Source organism: Xenopus laevis, chromosome 5L, assembly GCF_017654675.1.
Source record: "Xenopus laevis strain J_2021 chromosome 5L, Xenopus_laevis_v10.1, whole genome shotgun sequence".
In the NCBI taxonomy this organism is placed as follows: domain Eukaryota; kingdom Metazoa; phylum Chordata; class Amphibia; order Anura; family Pipidae; genus Xenopus; species Xenopus laevis.
The window spans coordinates 18,420,563-18,446,279 of record NC_054379.1 but is presented as its reverse complement, the minus strand read 5'-3'; the positions used below and the strand labels follow the sequence as shown (position 1 = coordinate 18,446,279).

General features: G+C 41.5%; 1 protein-coding gene across 7 annotated transcripts in view; it reads left to right on the top strand.

Moving 5' to 3' along the window:
- cdc42bpa.L (CDC42 binding protein kinase alpha L homeolog) overlaps positions 1 to 24,616 on the top strand; it is a 140,845-nt gene extending 116,229 nt beyond the window's left edge. For 2 of the 7 annotated variants that reach the window (XM_041562571.1, XM_041562574.1), the window contains 18 exons: positions 685 to 768; positions 1,990 to 2,109; positions 2,382 to 2,456; positions 3,347 to 3,452; positions 3,894 to 4,030; positions 4,282 to 4,421; positions 6,550 to 6,631; positions 7,656 to 7,872; positions 7,972 to 8,034; positions 8,916 to 9,509; positions 14,934 to 15,031; positions 15,973 to 16,057; positions 17,602 to 17,725; positions 20,018 to 20,135; positions 20,515 to 20,700; positions 21,702 to 21,819; positions 23,500 to 23,654; positions 23,898 to 24,616. In XM_041562571.1, the coding sequence (XP_041418505.1) occupies positions 685 to 768; positions 1,990 to 2,109; positions 2,382 to 2,456; positions 3,347 to 3,452; positions 3,894 to 4,030; positions 4,282 to 4,421; positions 6,550 to 6,631; positions 7,656 to 7,872; positions 7,972 to 8,034; positions 8,916 to 9,509; positions 14,934 to 15,031; positions 15,973 to 16,057; positions 17,602 to 17,725; positions 20,018 to 20,135; positions 20,515 to 20,700; positions 21,702 to 21,819; positions 23,500 to 23,654; positions 23,898 to 24,029 (2,634 nt within the window). In that variant the 3' untranslated portion in view covers positions 24,030 to 24,616. Of the gene's footprint in view, positions 1 to 684; positions 769 to 1,989; positions 2,110 to 2,381; positions 2,457 to 3,346; positions 3,453 to 3,893; positions 4,031 to 4,281; positions 4,422 to 6,549; positions 6,632 to 7,655; positions 7,873 to 7,971; positions 8,035 to 8,915; positions 9,510 to 14,933; positions 15,032 to 15,972; positions 16,058 to 17,601; positions 17,726 to 20,017; positions 20,136 to 20,514; positions 20,701 to 21,701; positions 21,820 to 23,499; positions 23,655 to 23,897 lie in introns of those variants that run through there. The other 5 variants (XM_041562575.1, XM_018262667.2, XM_041562572.1 and 2 more) reach the window with 4 other exon arrangements.
- Positions 24,617 to 25,717: the final 1,101 nt, after the last annotated feature.

The following is a 25,717-nucleotide window of genomic DNA, read 5'->3' as shown; positions in this document are numbered from 1 at the left end:
CTTAGAGTATTTTCTACATGCCACAGGTGTTTGCCTCCATTCCACAATAGACAAGACCATACTGCTGATTGGTTGATATTGGCTAATGACCACTTTGCCATTAGATCATTATTGCAGCACTGTAGATCCATCTGCAGGTTGCAGGGCCAGACAAGTGGGGTCCTTGAGAAGCTCGACTTCAGGTTTTCTGTTGTATCTAAGCAACCGTGCAATTGGTCTTCATTTATAAGCTTTTAAGTATTGTTCCTTCTTTTCTGGCCTCCCAGAAGTGAAACTTATAATGTCATAAACAGTGACAGAGAGGACTGAGTGGTATTATTATAATTATTAGGCTGGGGTGCCCCCATCTAAAGGTTCAGGCCCTCTCCTAGTTGTCCTTCCATGCCTTAGTATACCCACTTTGAAAATCTGGGTAATGGAGGTGATAGTAAACACCTGTCTTTCCATCAAAGATCATGCCTACATTCAGGTAACCCTGTCTCTCCAGTATCCAGCCATTGGTTTAAGCAGTAATAAATAGTGAAGATGTTGCATAACTACAGCTCCAGTATAGCTGCTGATGTGAGTAGTAGATCTGCCGTTTAGGATGTAGCACTGTGTGTGTGTGTGTGCAGCCATTTTGCTATGTGCGTCCTGCGGCGTGTATTACAGAGCCTGTAACCTGTTCTCCTCTCTTTGTTGAAGCGATCTCCATCCAGCAATCCCGCCAGCAAAGGCAGACGTGTAAGAGGCTGTCTTGCTTTGTGTGCACCCCCTTTTCTGCCTGTGGTATAAATGTCTTTGTTCTACCTGGCTCATTTCAGGCTTTGTTTTGCCAGTCTAACCGCTTTGCATGTCGAGTGGCTATTTCTTTCTTCTGCAACCCTTCTTTTGCACTCTGGAGGTGAAGGGGTTACTGCCTTAACCCAATAATACCAATATTGTGTTTACCTAATGTATTGCTGATTACAGCCCATAGGCAGTGTAAAAGGTAAAGCTCCAAGGAAACCTCATTTAACCCAAATAAGGAATAAATATGGGCAGCCAAACATAGTATCTGACTGATTGGCTCATACACAGTATGGCTGCCTTTCTATTGTTGTGGCGGCTCCTCGTTTTTCGCAGATGCATCACAGATTAGACTTTCAAACCTGACTGACCGATGAACTGGCTGGAATCTGGGTCACCATACACTGTCCTGCGTAACTTACACATGGCAGTCAGATCTCTCATGCTTCTGAAGTGCCATAGTCACAATAAAGAATGCTGCAAATGAAAACAATTTTCCAAGGAACAGGACAGTAGACTGTATGAGCCAATTCACTGACTTGGAACACGAGCTACGAGATACCACCACTCATAGGGGTATATTTATCAAAGAGTGAAGTTAATAGTGAAGTTCCGCCACTAGAGTGAAATTCTGCCACTCGCCATTCATTTCTATGGGATTTTTATAGTCATATTTATCAAAGGGTGAACTTTCACTTTCACCCATTGATAAATACGTCTTTCAAAATCCCATAGAAATGAATCGAGAGCTGCGGAAATTCACTCTAGTGGCGGAACTTCACTCTTTGATAAATTTACCCCATACCGTTTACACTTTGCTTGTGCTTTAAAAAAAAATCCAGGATTTACCATAGTCCAGAATATTCTTCTCAGTAGAAGCACCAAGGAACAAGGTTTCTCCCAGCCTGCAGAAATTCTATCAGACTGTGATGCCTTGCCTTCTCTTGGTTGCAGTCGTGTCCTTGTAGATTGGCATCGACAAGCTTTTACTCACTTGTACATTAATTCCTTTCATGATAACTTTCCATTATCCATTCAGATTGGGAGACAGGTTATCATTGGGTTTTCAACCTCATTTGCCCCCCTTTATTGATTTCAGTGATTCCAGGTTGCGCCATTTGCGGTACTTTCATTTATCTTTCTTATTTTGTTGCCTACATCCTTCATGGAAAGTGGTTTGATCCGATGCAGTCGGGGTAATCACGTGCTTGTTTCCTTCAGATGGACTCTGTGGATAACTTCACCCTGTCCAATACACCTTCACGCGACGAGGATGTCAAATCACAAGCCCCTTCCCGATCCAGATCTCCCTCTACCATGAGCGACATCGAACCTGGCGAGGTACCTGCCCCTCTCAATGTTCACACACTTCATTTTGGCACAGATTCACACCTAAGAGCAGCAGGACACATGTTCTCCCAATATATTTAGCTTTCCCACCCCCAGGCTCCTCATAGGACAGAAAACCTATATACCAACCTACAACCATTCTGCACTTACTATAGGGTAGAGACCTATAAAGCAACATAACAAAGTATTTGACAGAATGTATAAGTGGCATCTTCTTTGTCGTTCCTTATTTTTAGTCGTTTCCTTCACCCTGTACTTTTTAGGTAACAGATCATCGGTCAGCTCAGACACCAACTATGAGGGCCTCCTACCTGAACTCTGGATCATTTTCCCCTAAGGTAACATATACAGGGGGCATATTATAACAGGAGAAGGTTTTTTTTCTAATCATAGTAAAATGATTTATCACAGTGGTTGATACCTCTGTTATTAAAGGGATTCTCTCATGATTTATGATGTAGCTTTTATTTCTAAATGACACTGTTTACACTGCAAATAATTCACTCTACAATATAAAATTTCATTCCTGAACCAGCAAGTGTATTTCTAGTTGTAATATTGGTGTGTAGGTGCATCTCAGGTCATTTTGCCTGGTCATGTGATTTCAGAAAGAGCCAGCACTTTAGGATGGAACTGCTTTCTGGCAGGCTGTTGTTACTCCTACTCAATGTAACTGAATGTGTCTCAGTGGGACCTGGATGAACTATTGAGTGCTGTTCTTAGATCTACCAGGCAGCTGTTTTCTTATGTTAGGGAGCTGCTATCTGGTTACCTTCCCATTGTTCTGTTGTTAGGCTGCTGGGGGGGAAAGGGAGGGGGTGATATGATTCCAACATGCAGTACAGCAGTAAAGATTGACTGAAGTTTATCAGAATTCAAGTCACATGACTCGGAGCAGCTGGGAAACTTATAATATATCTAGCCCCATGTCAGATTTCAAATTTAAATGTAAAAAAAATCTGTTCGCTCTTTTGAGAAATGGATTTCAGTGCAGAATTCTTTTTTTTTTAACAATTCTTTTTATTGAAACAATCGTACATGCAGTTAACATCATTATTACAAATTTTCAGTGCAGAATTCTGCTTGAGCAGCACTATTAACTGGTGTGTTTTGAATTTTTTTTTTCCCATGACAGTATCCTTTAACAATGTACAAGACATTGAAGCATATGCATAATATATATATGAATATAGTTGGTTAGAATATTAATTCAGCTCTTGCCTTGTAGCCCAAAGCCCACCAGTTTGTAGTGAAGACTTTCAACGCGCCTACAAAATGCAACCAGTGCACATCTCTGATGGTGGGGTTGATACGTCAGGGCTGCAACTGTGAAGGTGAGTTCATAGCAACGTGGCTGTGGTCCAGCAGGTGGTGCAGGGACTGGGCTGACAGGAAGGATTTGAGTTTTCTCATTAGTTAAATTGATATTTATGGGCCCAGGAAAGAAAAATAAATAAGCCTTGTGGGAAAGGAGCTCCCTCTAATTGCCTCGGCTCCATCAGTTTGATTTAAACTGCCAATAGCAATCAGTGAAGTGGGAAAATTCCATTCTCCTGCCTGGTCATTGGAAATAGCTGCTTGGGAACTGGAAGTGCAAAGAATCAGCCATCTGGATTTATTCACCCCAAGGTTCCTTTGGGCATAGACTTAGATTTCACCCTTTATGTTTGTAACTCAAGTGGGTATATTTGAAGAAGACCAAGTTGTGTTTAGTGATTGTGGTGTTTACCCGTCTCTTCTTTTATACACTTTTTTGTTTTTGTTTTTATGGCCAGTGTGCGGATTCTCCTGCCATGTAACGTGTGCTGATAAAGCCCCAGCCGTGTGCCCCATCCCTGCTGACCAGACAAAGGGACCCTTGGGGATAGATCCCCAGAAAGGAATTGGAACAGCGTATGAAGGTCATGTTAAAGTAAGTTTGGCTCCTTCAGAATGTCACGTGGCTCTAGTTCCCGTCTGAAGTCACCACATTATCAGGTCTCCTGTGTTATATCTGTTTTACTGTTACCTCATTACTTCACAGGGTTAACCCTGCAATGGCTATGAAGTGCATCTAATGGAATCACTTTCCAAGTGCAAGCAAGATGAAAGACTTCTATACCAGTTTGCTGCTTGGTTTCCATTTTGTTGCAGATGGGTCACGCTCCTGTCTTCTCCTTGCAGGTTCCCAAGCCGGCCGGTGTCAAGAAGGGTTGGCAGAGAGCAATGGCAGTCGTATGTGATTTCAAGCTTTTCTTGTACGAGATCGCGGAGGGCAAATCCTCCCAGCCCAGTTGTGTAGTGAGTCAAGTTATCGATATGAGGTAAGCCATGTCATCCACTCCTTGGTGTCTCTTTGTGTGTCATAGTAACATAGTAAGTTAGGTTGAAAAAAGACACACGTCCATCAAGTTAAACTTTTTAACTCTTTTTTTAACCTGCCTAAATGCCAGTTGATCCAGAGGAAGGCAAAAAAAAAACATTTGAAGCCTCACCAATTTGCCTCAGAGGGGGAAAAAATTCCTTCCTGAATCCAAAATGGCAATGGGACCAGTCCTTGGATCAACTTGTACTATGAGCTATTTTCCATAACCCTGTATTCCCTCACTTGCTAAAAAGCCACCCAACCCCTTCTTAAAGCTATCTAATGTATCAGCCTGTACCACTGATTCAGGGAGAGAATTCCACATCTTCACAGCTCTCACTGTAAAAAAGCCCTTCCCAATATTTAGCCGGAACCTGTTTTTTTCTAATCAGAATGGGTGACCTTGTGTCATTAAAGCATTAGAGAGATTATTATATGATGCAGCAAAAAGATGTGAGTTTTCTCCGAAAGTAAAGGCCAGAAATGTTAATTAAAAGTTCAAAATCATTTATTAGGACATACAGATAACCTAATAAATGATTTTGAGTCCTAATAAATGATTTTGAACTTTTAATTAACATTTCTGGCCTTTACTTTCGGAGAAAACTCACATCTTTTTACTGCTTCAGATTTTTGCACCCATGGAGTGGGGTGAACTGTGAGTATTTTTTCTCCCTTTATTTGCTTATTTTTTTCTTTTTGATTCAACAATGGTACAGTTATTGGCATTGCGCACCATACTTTTAATGTTTGAGATTATTATATGATCCCCATATATAGTTATACACTTATCGTATCACCCCTTAAGCGCCTCTTCTCCAGAGTGAACATCCCTTATTTGGCCAGTCTTTCCAGTTCATTAGTCTTTCCTCTGTACTGCAGTAAAAATTCCCTTTGTTAATTTTGTTTCCTTGCCGTTACTTACCATTTTGTCTGGCTATAGGAATTTTTTGTTATTTATAAACTTTGTCTTGTGTTGTCCATTCGGCCTTCCTTCCCAGGGCCGGAACTAGGGGTAGGCAGAGTAGGCACGTGCCTACCCCATGTCCGGTCCCCTCTCTCCCCAACTAAGTGTGGCATTTCAGCATCTACTTGCGCTACCGCGCACACGCGTACTCTGATTCACACATGCGCTCTCTCAGCCGGCGCTGTGCCCAGGCAGGTTGCCTAGGGCCCCAGCCTGGTCTGGCCCGGGTCTGTTCCTTCCCCCACCACCAACCCAAATGAACATCCCAGATAAGTCTTTTCTGGACCAACCTCCTCCAGTTTCCATCACCCAACAAAAACAAAATCACACTTTCTTTCATATTCAGCTCTGAATAAATTCTCCCAGGCTACAGAAAGCTGCACCTCCAGCCAATAGTAAGAGAGAGGAGCAGAAAGAGTAAAGGTGGCCATACACGGATAGATCCGCTCGTTTGGCGATGTCGCCAAACGAGCGGATCTCCCTCCGATATGCCCACCTTGAGGTGGGCAATATCGGGCTGATCCGATCGTGGGCCCTAGGGCCCAACGATCGGATCCTAGCGTTCGCCAAACGGGCGGTCGGATCGCGGGACCGCATCAACGAACAGATGCGGCCGCGATCCGACGGGATTTTTAACCCCATCCGATCGAGATCTGGCCGACTTTCGGCCAGATCTCGATCGGGGAAGCCCGTCGGGGGCCCCCATACACGGGCCAATAAGCTGCCGACTTGGTCTGTCGGCAGCTTTTATCGGCCCGTGTATGGCCACCTTTAGGTGCAACCCTCGCCATTTTGTCTGGCTATAGGAAGTGTACCGGTGTTTAGCATATTGACTTTTCACTTTCACTCTGCTGAACAGGCAGTACAATTTCAAAGTTATCCACAGCTTCTTCTCATCTTTGAGTCTATTTGCTCAGAGCTGAGCATTTCCTACACTGGCACTAACTGCATTGCATCCGACCGTGGTGCAATAAATCACCATGAGCTTTTACAGCCAATGCCATAGCTTCTAACAAGACATTCAGTATCTGCATTAGGGAAGGCCACTTTGACCCTAGTCAAAAAAGGGCCAGCATCTAACCAAGTAACCTAGAATATTCATTCTTTATGTATGTTAAAGGGATGAAGAATTTGCAGTGAGTTCTGTTCTGGCATCTGATGTCATCCACGCCAATCGCAAGGACATCCCGTGCATTTTTAGGGTAAGCTGACAGAATTGTTACCTGTAAAGTATTGTAATCTGTGTTAACACATTTCAAATACTTTTATAAATTAGAGAAAAAGTAGCACCTGTTCTACTGAGTCAGTAATAACCTTAGGTAGGCAAGTTGTGTAAAAAAATTATCGAATACTTGCATCACCTGAACAAATGTCAAAGAGACAAGTGTTTTTATTATAATCTGCTAGGAACCTATAGCGAAAATGAAAATTTAAAGGGGAACTATCGCGAAAATGAAATATAAGCTTCGGCATACTGAAATAAGACGTTTTCTAAATATAATAAATTACATATTCTGTACTGTTTCTGAAATTATCAAAAAAAAATGTAATTAGAAAGTTTCTTAAATATTCTGCATCATTTCTGAAATAATCAAGTTTATCTTCACTATTCCTCTCTCAGCATCTGTTTCTCTTCATTGTGTCTTCATGCAGCAGTTGGGTGTCAGATATTCATTGACAGATCAAATATATCTTATAGGGGGGCTCCATTTGCCTAGAAGATGTATTAGAGCTCACTCTATTAAAATCACCAGACATCATGTCTCTCTACATGCAGGATTTGTGCAAAAGGCAGTTATTTTGTTAGATTTTTTTTGTACTGGAATCTGTTATTTGAGTGAGCTCTAATTCATCTGCTAGGAAAGGAGCCTCCCCTAAAGATATATTGAATCTAACTGTCAATGAATATCTGACACCCAACTGCTGCAAGAAGACAGAACAAAGAGAAATCAATGCTGAGAGAGGAATAGTGAAGATAAACTTGATTATTTCTGAAATGATGCAGAATATTAAATTGAATGTATTTAGAAAGTCTCTTATTTCAGTATGAGGAAGCTTGTATTAAATTTTTATTTTCGCAATAGTTCCCCTTTAATTAAATCTCTGTTGTTCTAATGATGTATAATTAACCAAGTCTTACTTATAACCACCCCATGGGACATAATCAGATCAGGTATATGGAGATGCTGTTTGATTGCAACTTGTTTTCTTTGCTTCCCTCTCTAGGTAACAGCTTCTCAGCTCTCAGCGTCAAGCAACAAGTGCTCAATCCTAATCCTGGCTGACAGCGAGAGTGAGAAGGGCAAGTGGGTGGGAGTGCTGAATGAACTGCACCGGATCCTGAAGAAGAACAAGCTCAAAGACCGGGCAGTCTACATCCCTAAAGAGGCCTACGACAGCACTCTGCCGCTCATCAAGAACACTCAGTCGGCTGCTATATTGGGTAATACTGGGCTCCTGGGGTTATTTTGCACATCAATGCATTCCAAACAAACCTGAACTCACGTTGGATATCTATGATCTTGTTTCTTTCCTGATGCAGATCATGAACGAATAGCACTGGGCAATGAGGAGGGACTGTTTGTTGTACACGTCACGAAAGACGGTAAGATACAAGATGGCAACAGATTGAGATTTGATAACATGGGCTGTGGTTGTCCTTTGTTTTAGAAAAATGTAACCACCGTCTCAGAATTATAAGCAGGTCTCCTGTAGGTACTTCCTTCCACTTCACTGGTTTCCACTTTAGAGTACTTCATAGCAAAAATCAAGTTTAGGCCTATGGGCAGGTTGTTGCATGGTCGCTCAGGTTTGGGGTGCCACCTCTTTAAAGCAATACTTCAGTATAAAAAATAAAAACTGGGTAATTAGACAGGCTGTGCAAAATAAAAAATGTTTCTAATATAGTTAGTTAGCCAAAGATGTAATGTATAAAGGCTGGAGTGACTGGATGTCTAACATAATAGACAGAAATGTACTTTCTGCTTTTTAGCTCTCTTGGTTTCCACTGATTGGTTACCAGGCAGTAACCAATCAGAGCCTTGAGGGGGGTACATAGGTCATAACTGTTGCTTTTGAATTTGAGCTGCATGTGAAGGATCTATTGCAAATGCACTGAACAGTTGTGGCCCCCTTTAAAGTCGCTGACTAACTCAGAGTTAGAGAGCTGAAAAGCAGGACATTGTGTTCTGTTAGACATTTAGTAACTCCAGTCTTTATACATTACTTTTTTGGCTAAATAACTATATTAGAAACATTTTTTATTTTGCACAGCCTATCTATTTACCCAATTTTTATTTGTATACTGAACTGTTCCTTTAATCCCCAAGAAGTACCATAGTACCTCTCTATATATTAAGCTTTCGTGCACGTTGATCCAATGTACTGTAGCATTCATGACCACTACATCTGCCTTTGAGACTATCCCATTTAATTACAGACCTTTTCTATGGCTATATTCATGTATGTTTCTCCATCCTTTCATAGAGATTATTCGTGTTGGAGATAACAAGAAAGTTCACCAGGTTGAGCTCATCCCCTACGAGCAGCTCATTGCAGTGATATCCGGAAGGAACCGCCACGTCCGGCTTTACCCCATGATATCCCTGGATGGGCGAGAGACAGAGTTTTATAAACTGGTAGAAACTAAAGGCTGCCAGGGCATAGTATCTGGACAGGTGCGCAACGGGGCCCTCACGTGCTTATGCGTGTCCATGAAAAGACAGGTTCTCTGTTATGAACTCAACCAAAGCAAGACACGCCACAAAAAGATCAAGGAGATCCAGGTTCCGGGAAATGTTCAGTGGATGGGTATTTTTAACGAGCGCCTGTGCGTGGGTTTTCAGTCGGGATTTATTCTGTATCCTTTGCACGCTGAAGGGAGCCCGTATAGCCTTCTCCATTCAGACGACCACACACTGTCTTTCATCACGCAGCAACCTACGGACGCCATTTGTGCAGTTGAAATCTCAAATAAGGAATACCTGCTGTGTTTTAGCAGCGTTGGGGTTTATGTCGACTACCAGGGCCGAAGGTCACGGCAACAGGAACTAATGTGGCCTGCCGTTCCTTTGTCTTGCTGTAAGTGTTCCAGCATCCATCTGTGGTTATGTGAGGTGAAGTTGCATGAGAAAATTACCCCCTTAAAGGAAAACTATACCCCAAAATGAATACTTGAGCAACAGATGGTTTATATCAAATTAAGTGGTATATTAAAGAATCATATCAAACTGGTGTATATATTTAAGTAAATATTGCCATTTTACATCTCTTGCCTTGAACCACCATTTTGTGATGGTCTCTGTGCTGCCTCAGTGATCACCTGACCAGAAATACTGCAACTCTAACTGTAACAGGAAGAAGTGTGGAAGCAAAATACACAACTCTGTCTGTTAATTGGCTCTAGCAAGTATAGTTTGTTTGTGTGCACCGTGAATCATACAATCCCAGGGGACGGCCCTTATTTTTTAAAATGGCATTTCTCTATTTATGATCATCCAATGGCACATACTACTAAAAAGGTATTTTATTATGAAAATGGTTTATTTACATGAAAGCAGGGTTTTACATATGAGCTGTTTTATGCAATATCTTTTTATAGAGGCCTACATTGTTTGAGGGGTATAGTTTTCCTTTAAGTCTGGTATTTGTTTTTTATTATAGCTTTCTAGATTACTTTATTGCTGCTTTTTAGGGGGCAAAATGTACCAAACAGGCACAAAATATTTTGCAGTAGTTCTTATTGGCAATAATATTTGCACAGGGCATCTCCATAGACATTCCAATGTTGAATTTTTTTTCATATGGTCACAGAACCCTTAGTAAACATCTAATATACCCCTATTTACAGTAGGGGGTACATTATCCCTTATAATACATGAGTGATACTCAGAGTTCCCTGTATAACTCAGCCTGCAGCCTTGTGCCTTTATATGGTCACAGAACAACCCCTCAGTGACTTCTAATATCCTTATCATTTACAGTAGGGGGTACATTATCTCTTATAATACATGAGTGATACTCAGAGTTCCCTGTATAACTCAGCCTGCAGCCTTGTGCCTTTATATGGTCACAGAACAACCCCTCAGTGACTTCTAATATCCTTATCATTTTCAGTAGGGGGTACATTATCCCTTATAATACATGAGTGATACTCAGAGTTCCCTGTATAACTCAGCCTGCAGGCTTGTGCCTTTATATGGTCACAGAACAACCCCTCAGTGACTTCTAATATCCTTATCATTTTCAGTAGGGGCTACATTATCCCTTATAATACATGAGTGATACTCGGAGTTCCTTGTATAACTCAACTTGTAGCCTTGTGCCTTAATATGGTCACAGAACCCCTCAGTGACTTCTAATATCCTTATTATTTACAGTAGGGGGTACATTATCCCTTATAATACATGAGTGATACTCGGAGTTCCTTGTATAACTCAACCTGTAGCCTTGTGCCTTTATATGGTCACAGAACAACCCCTCAGTGACTTCTAATATCCTTATCATTTACAGCAGGGGGTACATTATCCCTTATAATACATGAGTGATACTCAGAGTTCCCTGTATAACTCAGCCTGTAGCCTTGTGCCTTTATATGGTTAAAGGACCCCTCAGTGACTCCTAATATAGTTAAAAATGACAGTAGGCAGTACATTATCCCTTTTATATAATAAATAAATGATTCATTTACAAAGCCCTTTTTAATGTTCTTATTATAACAGTTCCTTTGTTACATGAAACCCAACACACACACACACGCAAGGCTTGTTGGTAAAGATTATAGCTGTGCATTTCATTGCTTTTGATAGATAACACATTCTTTAGGCAGGAAGTAAGATAATTATTTTTTCAGGAGTCTGATGCTCTTTGCAATGTCACGCTGCAATGTCACCACATAGTCAGACATCAGTAACAGTAAGGGAGAGCATTGCACTGGTGGGGAGGGCAGTTGTCGGAGGAAGAAGTGTTAGATTTGGGAATAATGTGCTTGTACACGGGCAGTGGGACTGAGCACTGGAATGGGGAAATGTTGGAAGGTCTGGTGCCGGAAAAGTGCATGGTGTGAATGAGGGGTGCACAAGTGGTGGTTCAGTCAGTGGGGAAGGTAGACAGGCAGTGAGATAATGGAGGAGACACAAATAGAGTTGCCATTATAGGCAGGGTTGCTATATGGCTGGTATTTCAGTGGCCTAGCTGGTAAAACATCAGCCAAGGCTTGGTCGATTATTTTGTGAGACATCACAGGATTTCAGCAGTTGCCCTGTCCAAATTGTATGACTATCTCATTGAATCATAACTTCTATGTCCGGTCTCAATATGAACTGAGCCTTCTCAGAACCCAGCATTCAGGGCAGTGAATGAACGTCATACCGTGTGCTGAGACTTTTGTAACCCTTAAAGTACTTGGATGCTGACATGGAAGTAATATAATAATAGATTCTGTGGTTTTTGGGTTGTGTTTAATGGTATGGGGGTACACATGTGACCTAGCACAGCTGGCTATGAAAGGGTTAATGGTGTATTCTGCACATGTTCTGTTTGGGAAAACCAAAGGAAACCTTCCAAATACATTGCCTGCTCCCGACTGTGAAACTGGTGGTTTTGTTATAGCATGGACAGCCAGTTTACAATAATCCCTCAAATTGATTTTAGCCATGTGCACAAAAAGTTCTAATCTGTGATCAGAAGAGTGGGTGTCCTAATAATACAGTCAAAAATAATAGCCGCTCCAGGCTCACTCCTCGCGGGTTTTCTTCCTCCACTCGGTTCCACTTCAATCCCGGTTGCTCAGCCACCAGCACCCCAGCTGTGCATTGACAATGTAAAAACAGATAGGCGGCACTCCAGATAAAATGAATAAAGAGTGTTTATTCCAACAGTGGATGGATCCACATTGCCTTACGCGTTTCGGGAAAGAATTCCCTTAATAGGCTTACATGCCAGACAATACCATTTCCTTAAATAAACAACATGACAGTGACATCTACTGGGCAACATCTAGATCACAGTTGTACGATACATACATATCATGTGTTATATTCATCAGAATATGGTTCCCAAGTAGTTATTAAAATTATGTTTTTAATCTACTTTCTTATATTTATTTATTACTAATCATAAATGAGGAGAAATATAGTTAAGTAATATAGTATGATGAGGTTAAATTAATATAAATATATAAGATCATATCTCGTGTTCAAACCTTTGGGTACCCTAGTATCTATCTTAAAAATCCAGAAGGCCTCTCTCTAATTTAGGAGTCGGAGGGTGTCACCCCCTCTAAGTGGGATTTTTTTCTGTTCTATAACCCTCACCTTCAGATCCAAAACACCCCTGGAAGAACATGCTGCAAAGTGTTTACCTATAGGGGAATTCTCATCTTTATTCTCAATGGCCCTTATATGTTCTCTATCTTTTAGACAATGAATGGACTGACGATGTGTTTTAAGTTGCAATTATAAAAGCCCTTACTTTGGTATATTACACCTGTAACATTAGACAAATCATTGCTAACATAAATCACCCTACAGGTCTTGCACATGTTTGCCCCACATTTAAAAGTTCCTTTAAAGCAAAGCCAGTTATTACCTACATATTGACAGATGAGGAAACCAAGCTAGGGGCCAGTATATTTCCCAAAGTAGGAGCTTTCCTAGACACAAACTTCATATTATTAAGAGATAGTCTCACCAAGCCTGCTGTCATTATATAAAATGGGAAGATATTTTTTTATTATTTTAAACTGAATTGTACTTCTCACTGTATTCCATTATGAAAAAAAATGTTGTCCTTAACCTTATTTAGATTTCAAGTTGAGAGGTAGAGTGTTCTCTGGCAAGATATGAAAATTGACAGCAGGTAATACCATACTTAAGGCAAATAGCTGTCATCCAAGGCATACCCTACGTAGCATACCATACAGTCAATTTATTAGATACTGTAGGAATTGTAGTTCATGTCTTTTATTGAACAGAGTGCGGAACTTTCAGATAAATTACAAAGAAGAGGCTATACAGGAATAAGAAATCCCGCTCTCTCTGCGCTGTACTGCAAATCCACTTTGGGACCCGGAGGCTATACCTCTGATTTAGTAAGGGCGTCCTATGACAAAGCAAGTACAACAATTATACGACCTAGTGATGATAATAAAGATAAGAATAATTATATGAGTAAGAATCCCAAGAAGGATAAACGTAAGGATAAGAACAACATTTTTGTTCATAACGGAATACAGTGAGGAGTACAATTCAGTTTGTAAAATAATTAAAAAATATCTTTCCATTTTATATAAAGACAGCAGGCTTGGTGAGACTATCTCTTAATAATATTAAGTTTGTGTCTAGGAAAGCTCCTACTTTGGGAAATATACTGCCCCCCCCCCAGCTTGATTTTCTTGTCTGTCAATAACATAGTTAATAACTGGCTTTCCTTTAAAGGAACTTTTAAATGTGGGGCAACCTTGTGCAAGACCTGTAGGGTGATTGATGTTAGCAATGATTTTAAGTCTAATGTTACAGGTGTAATATAGGGCTTTTATAATTATACTCGAAATGCATCGTCTGCCTCCGAGAATGCAAATGTTGTACCAAACAATATGTAGGTCAGTCCATTCGTTGTCTATAAGATAAAGTGAGAGAACATATAAGGGCCATTGAGAATAAAGATGAGAAATCCCCTATAGGTAAACACTTTGCAGCATGTTCTTCCAGGGGTGTTTTGGATCTGAAGGTGAGGGTTATAGAACAGGGAAAAATTCCCCCTTAGAGGGGGTGACACCGTCCCACCCCTGAATTTAAGAGAGGCCTTCTGGATTTTTAAGATAGATACTAGGGTACCCAGAGGTTTGAACACTAGATACGATCTTATATATTTATATTAATCTACCCTCATCGTACTATATTACTTAATTATATTTCTCCTCATTTATGATTAGTAATTTATATATTGTCACTCCAGCATATGTAAGCTATAAGCACTAGCTCCATCTCAAATTATACATTTTAACAGTTTATTACGGCGTTTGCCTTTTTAGAAAATAGCATAAAAACTACTTGGGAACCATATTCTGATGAATATAACACATGATATGTATGTATCTTAAAACTGTGCTCTAGATGTGGCCCAGTAGATGTCGCTGTCATGTTGTCTATTTAAGGAAACTGTATTGTCTGGCCTGTAAGCCTATGTTTAAGGGAATTCTTTCCCGAAACGCGTAAGGCAATGTGGATCCATCCACTGTTGGAATAAACGCTCTTTATTCATTTTATAATAGTGCCGCCTATCTGTTATAACGGTGTCCAAATAATGACTGAAATACATATTTTCACAACAATGGTTGTGCCTCCAAACTTGTTAGCTCTGGGCAAGTGATTGCTTGTCAGTTGTATGGAGATGCTTATTGGTTTCTAGTTATATCACTGGCATTCAGATTTTGGAAAAGCCTCAAAATAGCGAGTAACCCGTTTGCCACCAAGCATTTTTTCACTGTACTTCTCTTCCTTCCAGGCTACAATGCGCCGTACCTCTCTGTGTACAATGAGAACGCAGTGGATGTGTTTGATATTAACTCCATGGAGTGGATTCAGACGATACCGCTTAAGAAGGTATGATGGGTTAATGCGAAACCCCTGTGTTTCTATAGCATATATCTGAAGGGCTGTGATTTTTTTGCCACCAAAAGTAGTACACAAAATGCTGTTGTGTCACAGAGCTAAAGCATTTCGCACACTAGGTGTTTGATATTTATGCTCCTTTCAAAGAGAAACATTTGCCCTTATACGTTTGATAAGATTTTGCCTTTTTTAATGAAGTTGTTTTGCAATTAAATTACTTATTTTGCCAAAGAACTGACTGAAAGAGAACAAAGAATTTACAGACGTTTAAAGGAGAACTAAACCTTAAAAATGAATATGGCTTAAAATGCCATATTTTATATTCTGAACTCATTGCACCAGCCTAAAGTTTCAGCTTGTCAATAGCAGCAATGATCCAGGACTTCAAACTTGTCACAGGGGGTCACCATCTTGGAAAGTGTCTGTGACACTCACATGCTCAGTGGGCTCTGATTGGCTGTTGAGGAGCTAAGCTTAGGGCTCGTCACTAATTATCCAGCAGAAAATGAGGTTGGTCTGTAATATAAGCTGATGCTACAGGGCTGATTATTAAATTCTAATGTTAGTTGCACTGGTTTCTGATCTACCATGTAATAATTATCTGTATTAATTACTAATCAGCCTTATATTGTGGCATTTCTATTCTATGTGTACTGTATATTGTGAGTGGGACCCTAAGATCAGTAAGTGACAGCAGCACAGAGCATGTGCAGTGAATCAGCAGAAAAGAAGATGGGGAGCTACTGGGGCATCTTTGGAGACACAGATCTTTACTGCTGTGGTTGCCTTGGGCTGGTACAGAAGCACAAAACATACTGTACAACATTTCTAGCTACTTCTTTATTGAGGCTTTAGTTAATGAGAAAGGTATAGGACATAAGAAGGATGAACCCCAGGGGAGACTCTCATCAGTATTTCTCTGTTCCCATTAGGTGCGCCCATTAAATTCCGAGGGTTCCCTAAATCTCTTGGGCTTGGAGACCATACGCCTCATATATTTTAAAAATAAAATGGCAGGTAAGTGTTATCACTCTCTCACATCTGTCTGTGCCCTGTGGTGTTTGAGCTAGGGTTACCACCTTTTATGGAAAAAAATACCAACCTTCCTATATATTTATCTTTTTTAGTTATAAATAACATTGGGATCAACAATAATTTTTACCGGCCAGGCTAGTAAAATACCGGCCAGGCGGCAGCCCTAGTTTGAGCTATGGTGGCTTATTTTGATTATGATCAGCCTCTACTCAATGCTTAGTGCATGCAAGTGCATGTTTAAATATAGTCCTGTCCATCTTTGCATTTGCACATACAGTACGAGTGAGATAACGTAGGTACGTGACCCTCCATCATTCCAGTACCAGTTAAATGGCTTGTCCCCTCAGGGCCTTCCTACCTCATGCAGCAGCAGCACTTCCTCTCTGCTACTTTGACCAATTACACACAAGCTTGTTGTCAGGTGACCAGTGTGAGGCCATGATCACATGACAGCTTAGCCACTGCCTCAGAGTTAATAGCGACTCTACCACAGAGTAGAGATAACAGCAAATCTCCATAACACAAATGATATTTCCTTGTTCTCAATCTGTAATAGATGGGAATTTACTCATTGTAGCTTGAGGAAACAATGAATTGTGTGCCACCTGGTGGCAGGAGTGCAGCTTAGCTTTCAATAGCAAATATATAAAAATGTCAGAAGAAAGTTTAGCACAGGAAAACTCACCCACTTTCTATTCATTCCTATGGGGTTTTTAGAAGAGTAGTTATCAAATGGTGAACTTTAGCTTTCACCCATTGAGAAATATACTAGTAATAGATAGAAAGTGGGTGAGTTTCCCTGTGGTAAACTCTCATCTCGCATTTTGATAAATCTACCTGTAAGTATTTGTACCATGAAATGCAGTAAAATGTGTTTAAAGCCTAAATCTCTAGTTACACCTCCCCCCCCCCCCCCGTCTCTATGCTGACATGCATATTCATTTGTCTCAAAACTCCAGCAGAAGCCAGCGACCTTGTATCGAACACCTCACAGCCACCATTTTGGAACCACCACAAGTCCTAGAATTTATATTATGGTCTTAGGACAATGGAGGATGTAGTGAATCTTTGTGTTTGGTCGTAGTCACATAGTTAAATCGGGTTGAAAATAGACAAAGTCCATCAAGTTCAACCTCTCCAAATGTAAACCCAGCATCCATCCACACACACACCCCTCCCTACTTTCACATAAATTCTATATACCCATATCTATACTAACCTGGGGATGATAGATTTATGGATGGGTAACAAAGTACCTAAAGTTGCTCCCAACTGATTTGAATCAGAAAGCTATTCAAGGCAAAGGAAACAATTCCATGATAGTTTTGTAACCATTTTATGAAAACTGTATATATTTAGTAACAGAAAAAACACTGAGCACAAGTTTATATAATACAAATTAGACAAAGAGAAAGGCAGTTTAGTATGAATGTATCCCTACTAAACTGTGTCTACTAGTAAGTGTAATACACTTAGGGGTATTGTTTGTGGTTTGGATATGTAACCATATTCCTTTGACTTCCTAGAAGGGGATGAGCTGGTGGTACCTGAGACATCAGACAACAGTCGGAAGCAGATGGTTCGGAACACGAATAACAAGCGGCGCTACTCGTTCCGTGTGCCGGAGGAGGAAAGGATGCAGCAGAGGAGGTGCGTAACACAGGCCTGATATGGTCGGTGCTCCTTCTCAACACTTTATACTGGACCCTGGTGCCTTAATCAACCCAGACCAGCATGACCCAGAGTTACACTCAGTCGTTCCCTGCTACAGTGGCATGCAACTTAACCCTACATTGCCCATCACAATGATTGCTGACTCAATATGGAATGACAAAGCATCTTCATGACGTGTGGCCATGCTACAAACGGCAAAGTATTTAACCCCCCGCATTACCATACCACCCATTCTGCACATTCTCATGCATAGACTTGAGAAATCACGTGGACAAATCCTAGCCATGTGATTTCAGGGATGATGACTATTTTTATTTTAGAAATTGTGTTACATTTGACATTTAACTACCTACACTTTTTGAAACTTGCTCATAAATTTACTAAGCAGCTTTACGGAACAGTCAATGCAGAGAGTGGAGGAAAAGAGATTTTGTTATCAGCATAGAAAGGGGTTCTTTGCAATGAGGGCAGTTGGGTTATAGATTTCCTGCTAGGGGAGGGTGACATTGATTGGTTTCAAATTGAGGTGCATTTCTAGGAAGAAACTAACATCATTTTTAGGGCTATGGAGTCTGTACATAAATCCTTTGACTCCTACTCCTCAGTTTATGGTACCTCTCCAACTCCTCTTTAAAGGAACAGTAACACCATAAACTGAAAATGTATCAAACAAATTAAAATATAATGTACTGTTTCACTGCACTGGTAAAAAACTGTGTGTTTGCTGCAGAAAGACTACTATAGTTTATATAAACAACTGCTGTGTAGCCATGGGGGCAGCCATTCAAGCTGAAAAAAGGAGAAAAGGCACAGGTTACATAGCAGATAACAGATAAAATACCATTGCATTGAACAGGGATTATCTGTTATCTGCTTTGTAACCTGTGCCTTTTCTCCAACTGGAAGGGCTGCCCCCATGGCTACACAGCAGTTGGTTTATATAAACTATAGTAGTACTTATGTGTTAATTACTGTGTACCTGTGCTTGAATGGCTGCCCCCATGGCTACACAGCAGCTTGTTTATATAAACTATAGTAGTACTTATCTGTTATCTACTGTGTATCCTGTGCTTGAATGGCTGCCCCCATGGCTACACAGCAGTTGGTTTATATAAACTATAGTAGTACTTATCTGTTATCTACTGTGTATCCTGTGCTTATATGGCTGTCCCCATGGCTACACAGCAGCTGGTTCATATAAACTATAGTAGTCTTTCTGAAGCAAACACACATTTTTTACCAGTATAATAGGATATTATATAGTGAATATAGTACCCCCTCTTGTAAATTATAAGGATATTATAAGTTACCGAAGGCCGAGTGTTTTTATACAGGACATGGAACTCTGAGGTTACTTCTAATATCCTCATATTTTGCAACAGGGGGTACTTTATTTATTATAATATACAAGTTTCAGTAAGTCATGTGACAGAAATGACATCACTACTCACCGTTTATATCTGATGACATCAGTACTCACCGTTTATGAGGATATAATTTACAAGATATTCATGGCTTTTGTGTATTATATGTTAATTACTTTAAACGGCTTTAATTTTTTGATGTTACTGTTCCTTTAATACACTAATGTATTTTCGAAAGGAGTTAAGTACACAACATCAGGAGTTGGAGTCGGTACTTTTTTGGCGACTCCAACTCCAGATACACAAAATTGCTCGCGTCTCCACAGTTTTAATTTCTTAGAACTTTTTCTCATGTAGACCAATGTCCCCTATAAGCTGTGTGCTTAACTTTTGAAAGGGAACTCTGCCCAAAAACTGCTTTTTTTTTGCACAATGAAAGAAAGTGGAATTCTAAGCAACTTTTGTGTTGATTCTGGGAGGGTTGAACCTGATCTGGGGTGTAACTGTAGAGGAAGCAGACCTGTGACTGCCGGAGGGCCCAGTCAGGCAGTAACTGGGGCAGTTTCAATATATGTTTATTAAAAATATCTTACTCCCAACAATTAGGGGGTCCTAAAATGAATTTGCTGCGGGGCCCATAACTAATTATGCCACTGAGCCTAATGGACAATGCTGCTATAGTCTACATTCCATGCAATATCCCTTCAGTAGTCGCTTCTGTTAAACATGGGTGGGAATACGCTTACAACCCCCATCCAAAAAATTCTGCTGCACCCACATGTTCCTTATCTGAGCGCCTCTGCCACTCGACATTGCCCATGGTTATTGGGGTGCAGAGCTGTTCAGATCCAGGCCACCGTTCTGTATGGAAACGCTAATGATAAAGGACACTTTTCACTTTCAGGGAAATGTTGCGAGACCCAGAAATGAGAAACAAATTGATTTCCAACCCAACCAATTTTAACCACATAGCGCACATGGGCCCCGGAGACGGTATCCAAATCCTGAAAGATTTGCCAATGGTAAGAGAGAGTGAGAGAGAGGTAACCTGGTTTGTCTTTTCTTATTAGCACAGGTATTGTCTCCATGAAATTATACAAGGCAGCATCTTAAGCAAATTATCATATTGTTCATAATTACTGTATAGTTATTTATGCTAGTGGGAGCTGCCATGTTACTTGCACACCCTATAGACTGTGTAAAGAACTGGAGCGTTTGTTCTCATCGCTATATATCTATATACACAGCCCTTAGCTGGGCTCAGTGGCGGTAAAGCCAGTAAAGTAGTCACCATCCAGTCCTCAGCATTCCCTTGGTTGCTGCTCACATGACTTCAGGCCTTTTCCTGGAGCTGATTCTCTCTTCTTCCTTTCTGTCTCTTGTTTTATTTCATTTTATTAGCCTCGATCCCCCTATCCATCCCCCCTCCGCCATCAGTCCAGCCTGATCTCCACACCAAGCAACTTTGAGCACGTCTATCACATGACTGTAAATTCAGCCGAAAATTTCCTCTCTTCCGACTCCGTAAACCTTGCCTCCTCTTCCTCCTCCTCCCCGTCTCTCAGTGCTACCCCTGGCTCCCACAGGGTACGCAAAAACTCCACTAACCTGTCTTGTCGTGTGTCTGCCTGCATCTCACTGCATGGCTCTGAGTATTGTGTCGCCTCCTTTACCTGCCTGCTCCACCATCCCCATCCCTCTCCCATTCTACTAGGCTGCAACCAGGGCAAGAGTACCCATAGTAAGCCTAAGCGATAGGGGCGACTATATAGGGACTATATAACCTATGATACTCTCTGTCAAGGGTTGTTCTGGCTACCTACAATAGATGTACAACAAGCTCTCTATAGCATGACTGCTGTATATATGATGTCATCAACTCTGTTTGCATCATGACTTTGCATCATCATCATGGTTCCTGACTTCATTGCACTGAGGGAGTAGCTGGCCACTGTTTCCCAAATTGGCTTTACTGATTGTCCACCATCAGAGTGTTGCATTTATTTTCTAACATGTAGAAGATTGATCAAAATGTGCTTATTGGTCAATATTGGGATATTGGTATATTGACTGGTGCAATTTAGCAGCCATGTTAGTAAATCAGACCCTTGAGGTCCCTATAAATTTCTGCTGCAAACCACTTGCTCATGCTGTGAGTCACAGACCTCAGACTATAATAATTGGCTTAAGTGCATGTGTGTGCATGGGGGGGGCCTCAGAAAATGCAAAGTGCTGGGTAACATGGCACCATTATAGAAATAACAGAAGGTTGAATAAAATAAGTTGGAGCAGGAGATCGGTGCAGTAATCATGGGTAATGCTATGAGTGCTATGGCTACAGCTACTCCTTGCTGTGCACTCATTCTGGGAATTCAGCTGTTTGTGTTGGCCTAATAAAGTAAGATGTTGGCCCTAGAGAAAGCCCTTGCCCATGATCAGATGCCGGATTTGTAGCCCTTGCGTGCTTCTCAGTGTTGCCAACTCGTATAGCTTTGCTGTGACCATGCCAGGGGCTGTGTGGAACCACCATTTTCATGCCTGTCTATAAGGTTTCAGGAGTGTTTTCACTGATTTCCCCCTTATTACAGAACCTCCGGCAGCAAGACAGTCGTACGATGTTCAGTGGCTCGGTCAGTATTCCGTCAATCACAAAATCACGCATGGAACCCGGCCGCTCAATGAGTGCCAGCAGTGGCCTGGCTGCTAGTAAGTCACATGTTCACTAAATAAGGGCTGGGAACTTGAACTCCCAGCATCACAGGGAGTGGTCCAGCCCCATGTCAGGCTAAATGGGCACATAACTGTTCAGTGAGTTTGCAATTGATCCTCAGCATTCAGCTCAGATTCAAAAGCAACAGTTATGACCCATGTGACCCCCCCTCAAGTATCTGATTGGTTACTGCCTGGCAGGGCCGCCATTAGAAATCACGGGGCCCCGTACAACAAAATTTTTGGGGCCCCCTGGGCCCCGCCCACACTGACGACCAAGCTCCGCCCCATATCCCGCCCACATCGCAGTTAAAAGACCACACAGACATCAGCGCTAAAAAAGTAACCCCCCCCCCACACAAGTTGTAAAAAGCTATTGATGGTCAGGGCCCCCTTATAAAAAAAATTGGGGCCCCAAAAAAAAAAAATTAAAATTTTTTTTTTTAAAAACATTGGTGGCAGGGGCCCCCTGTTAAAAAAAACTTGGGGCCCCAACAAAAAAAAATGTAAAAAAAACTAAAAAATAAACAAACATTGGTGGCAGGGGCCCCCTTCTAAGTTAAAAACAAATTGGGGCCCCAAAAAAAAATTTGAAAAAAAATTAATTTTTTTTGAAAAAAAAAAAAAACATTGGCGGCAGGGGCCCCCTTATAAGTTAAAAACAAATTGGGGCCCCAAAAAAAAATTTGGAGAAAAAAAAAAAAAATGGTGGCAGGGGCCCCCTTACAAGTTAAAAACAAATTGGGGCCCCAAAAAAAATTTTAAAAAAAAATAATTTTTTTTTGAAAAAAAAAAAAAAACTGGTGGCAGGGGCCCCCTTACAAGTTAAAAAAATTTGGGGCCACCAAAAAGAAAATTAATTTTTTTTTTAAAAAAAAAACCCAAAAAAAAACAATGGTGGCAAGGGGCCCCTTACGAGTTAAAAAAAAAATTGGGGCCCCAAAAACAAAAGTTTTAAAAAAAAGATTGGTGGCAGGGGCCTATAGAATATTAAAATAATACATTGGTGGCCAGGGGATTAAAAAAAAAAAAAAACACAAACTGGTGTTCAGTAGAATTGAACTCATGGCTTCAGTACTTCAACTTCGCCTCCTTTCGTGACTTCGGGTCTTTTCACCGCTTCAGGACTTCGGCTTCGGCTGTTTTCGTGACTTCGGGTCTTTGCGCTGCTTCAGGACTTCGGCTTCGGCTGTTTTCGTGACTTCGGGTCTTTTCGGCGCTTCGTGACTTCGGGACTTCGGCTTTTTCCGTGACTTCGGGTCTTTTCGTCGCATCGGCTTCGGCTTTTCGGCACTTCCGCATTCGGCACTGAAGAGGCAAGACGTACGGCTCGGGCGCTCGTAAGGGGGGCCCGGATCTTCAAAAAAATGCAGCGCTGCCGGGCCCCCCTTCATGCCCGGGCCCGGTACGCTTGTCCCCCCTGTCCCCCCCTGATGGCGGCCCTGCTGCCTGGTAACCAATCAATGGAAACGAAGAGAGTTGCAAAGCAGGAAGTAGTGTTCTGGCTATTATGTTACACATTCAGTCACTCCAGCCTTTATACATTACATTTTTGGCTAACTAACTATATTAGAAACATTTTTTATTTTGCACAGCCTATCAATTTAGCCAGTTTTTATTTTTATACTGAACAATTCCTTTAAAAGCTACTCACTCCATAATGATTTTAATCACCAGGGTCGTCGCAGAATGGCAGCGCTTTACGGAGAGACCTCTCTGGTGGTAGTTACGGGGCAAAACGCCAGCCAATGGCATCGCCGTCTGATGGATCCTTGTCTTCGGGTGGACTTGACCAAGGAAGTAATGCACCAGCCAGAGACTTTGAGCGAGAGGTGAGAATCAATTTAATCAAGTGACTCTTCTCTCTCACTATAGAGAATGTTGGGAGTCATATAGCCCATGGCTGTTAGGTTTGTCCTCTTTGGTGGCCAAGGTACCAGGTATTCTAGAGCCTATTTTGACCTAGGAGTTGGCCAGGAGCTCCTTCTATTGCCTGTACAGAGAAACACCGTAAAGCTATGTTCTTCTTTAGATCTTTGCTCAAATCTGATCACTCTTTTCCTATTGGCTGACAGGACTCAGACTCTCCAAGGCATTCAACAGCTTCCAACAGCTCCAACCTCAGCAGCCCCCCAAGCCCCACGTCCCCTCACAAGACTAAGAGCAGCTCATTAGAGAGTTCGGATCACGTGAGTTGGGAAGCATGAACTTGCTCCACCTTCTTCCCCACGTCTCCTCACGGCCACAGGCCTTCCCAGGCGTCAGCCAACCAGGACTACTGTAGAGCGACGGAGATCAGATACGTTGCCCTGTACCATTGTCACTGAATGCCTCCGACTGGCGCGAAGAGTTGGGGAACAGATGGTAGATGTGGTTGCTTTTTACATGGTTTACATGTGGTTTATTTGCTACGAACACATAAAGGCCAAGATGAAGCAAATGTTACAAGCAAGATGAACATTGGGTGCGTGCGTATGTGAGGGGGTAACCTCTGCTCCCTGTAAGATGGAGATCAGCACTGTGTCACCTGACCTCTCCAAGGAGAACATATCAGGTGCATCAGCCCAACCTCATTGGGTATTGATCAAGACCACCCTCTTATGCCCATAACGTATTTTACTACACAGAGAGTTTAGTCTAAATAGTACATGTGTATATATATATATAAATATGAGGATCATGTATTCCCTTCGAGGATAGAGACATATTTAAAGAAAAAGAGAGAGATTCTGTAATTTTAGCAATGAATTGTTTGCTTTCATATGGATCATGTATAAAGCAGTTTATTGGAGCAGAGCCGCCCGCTGTCCCTATAGCAGCTTCTCTTCTGTACAATCACTCACTATAACACTTTGCTCCTCAAGGTTAGTCTGACCGTGGGATGGGATAAGTCTAACTCACGCCTTCACTGACTGGTCCGAATGGGATAATGGGAAAACTCCCGGTGGGCCCAGGTGTGGCTCACCCAATCATATGGGATTATAGGCCTACACCATGGCCATTCCCTATTTGTATATGAAAACATGGCAGGGAGGATAGAGCAGAAAGAGACTAAGGGGGTTATGTAATAAAAGACACTAAGTTTGCCCAGGAGCAGTAACCAATCAGAAGATAGAATTTACTGGTCATCTGTTTGAAAGCAAAGATCTTATTGGTTGCTATGGGTTACTACGCCTATTGCCTTTTATTACATATGGGAATAAGAGAATAAAGGTGACTATTGTTTAAGGATTTCTGGTGGGTCCCTGGCAACCCAGTCCCAAACTGAAGGAAACCGCTACTATCACCATGGGCTGTGTGTCCTGTGAGCCTTACATTTCAACAGGGCTATGGAACCTACATGCCACCCACCCCTTGTTGGCCTGGCATTCCGTGAGAGACAGCGGGTGCTGATAATTGGAGACCTGCAGGATCCAGACACAGATGCCATACAGCATGTTTTTAGGTGCAAATAGCTATTTTCCAGTGGAAACAAAAGCTATTTCTCAGGATTAAAAAAAAAGATGAGACCACTATTTTTGAATATTTAGGGATTTCTGTTATCCCTGCACATATCTTCAGAATGAGAATTAGATGGGGGAGGGGATATAGAGTGGTCTGTTCTAATGAATATAATAGTTTTGTAAAGATCAGAATTTCTATAAACAGGAAGGCCATGTGATTGATCAGGTTGTACCAAACAGTCCAGAATGGAGAGATTGGCAGACTTGGATTGGTACTGACAACCCTAATAGGATGCGCCTTCCCCCTTTGCCTTCAGCTCATGTGCCTGCAGCATAACAAAGCAGAACTGAGCCCCAAACCAGAAACACACCCACACACACACACACACACATATATATATATATAGAGTTCAGAGCTGGTGCACTGGACAACCAAACGATTACCTGGGTGC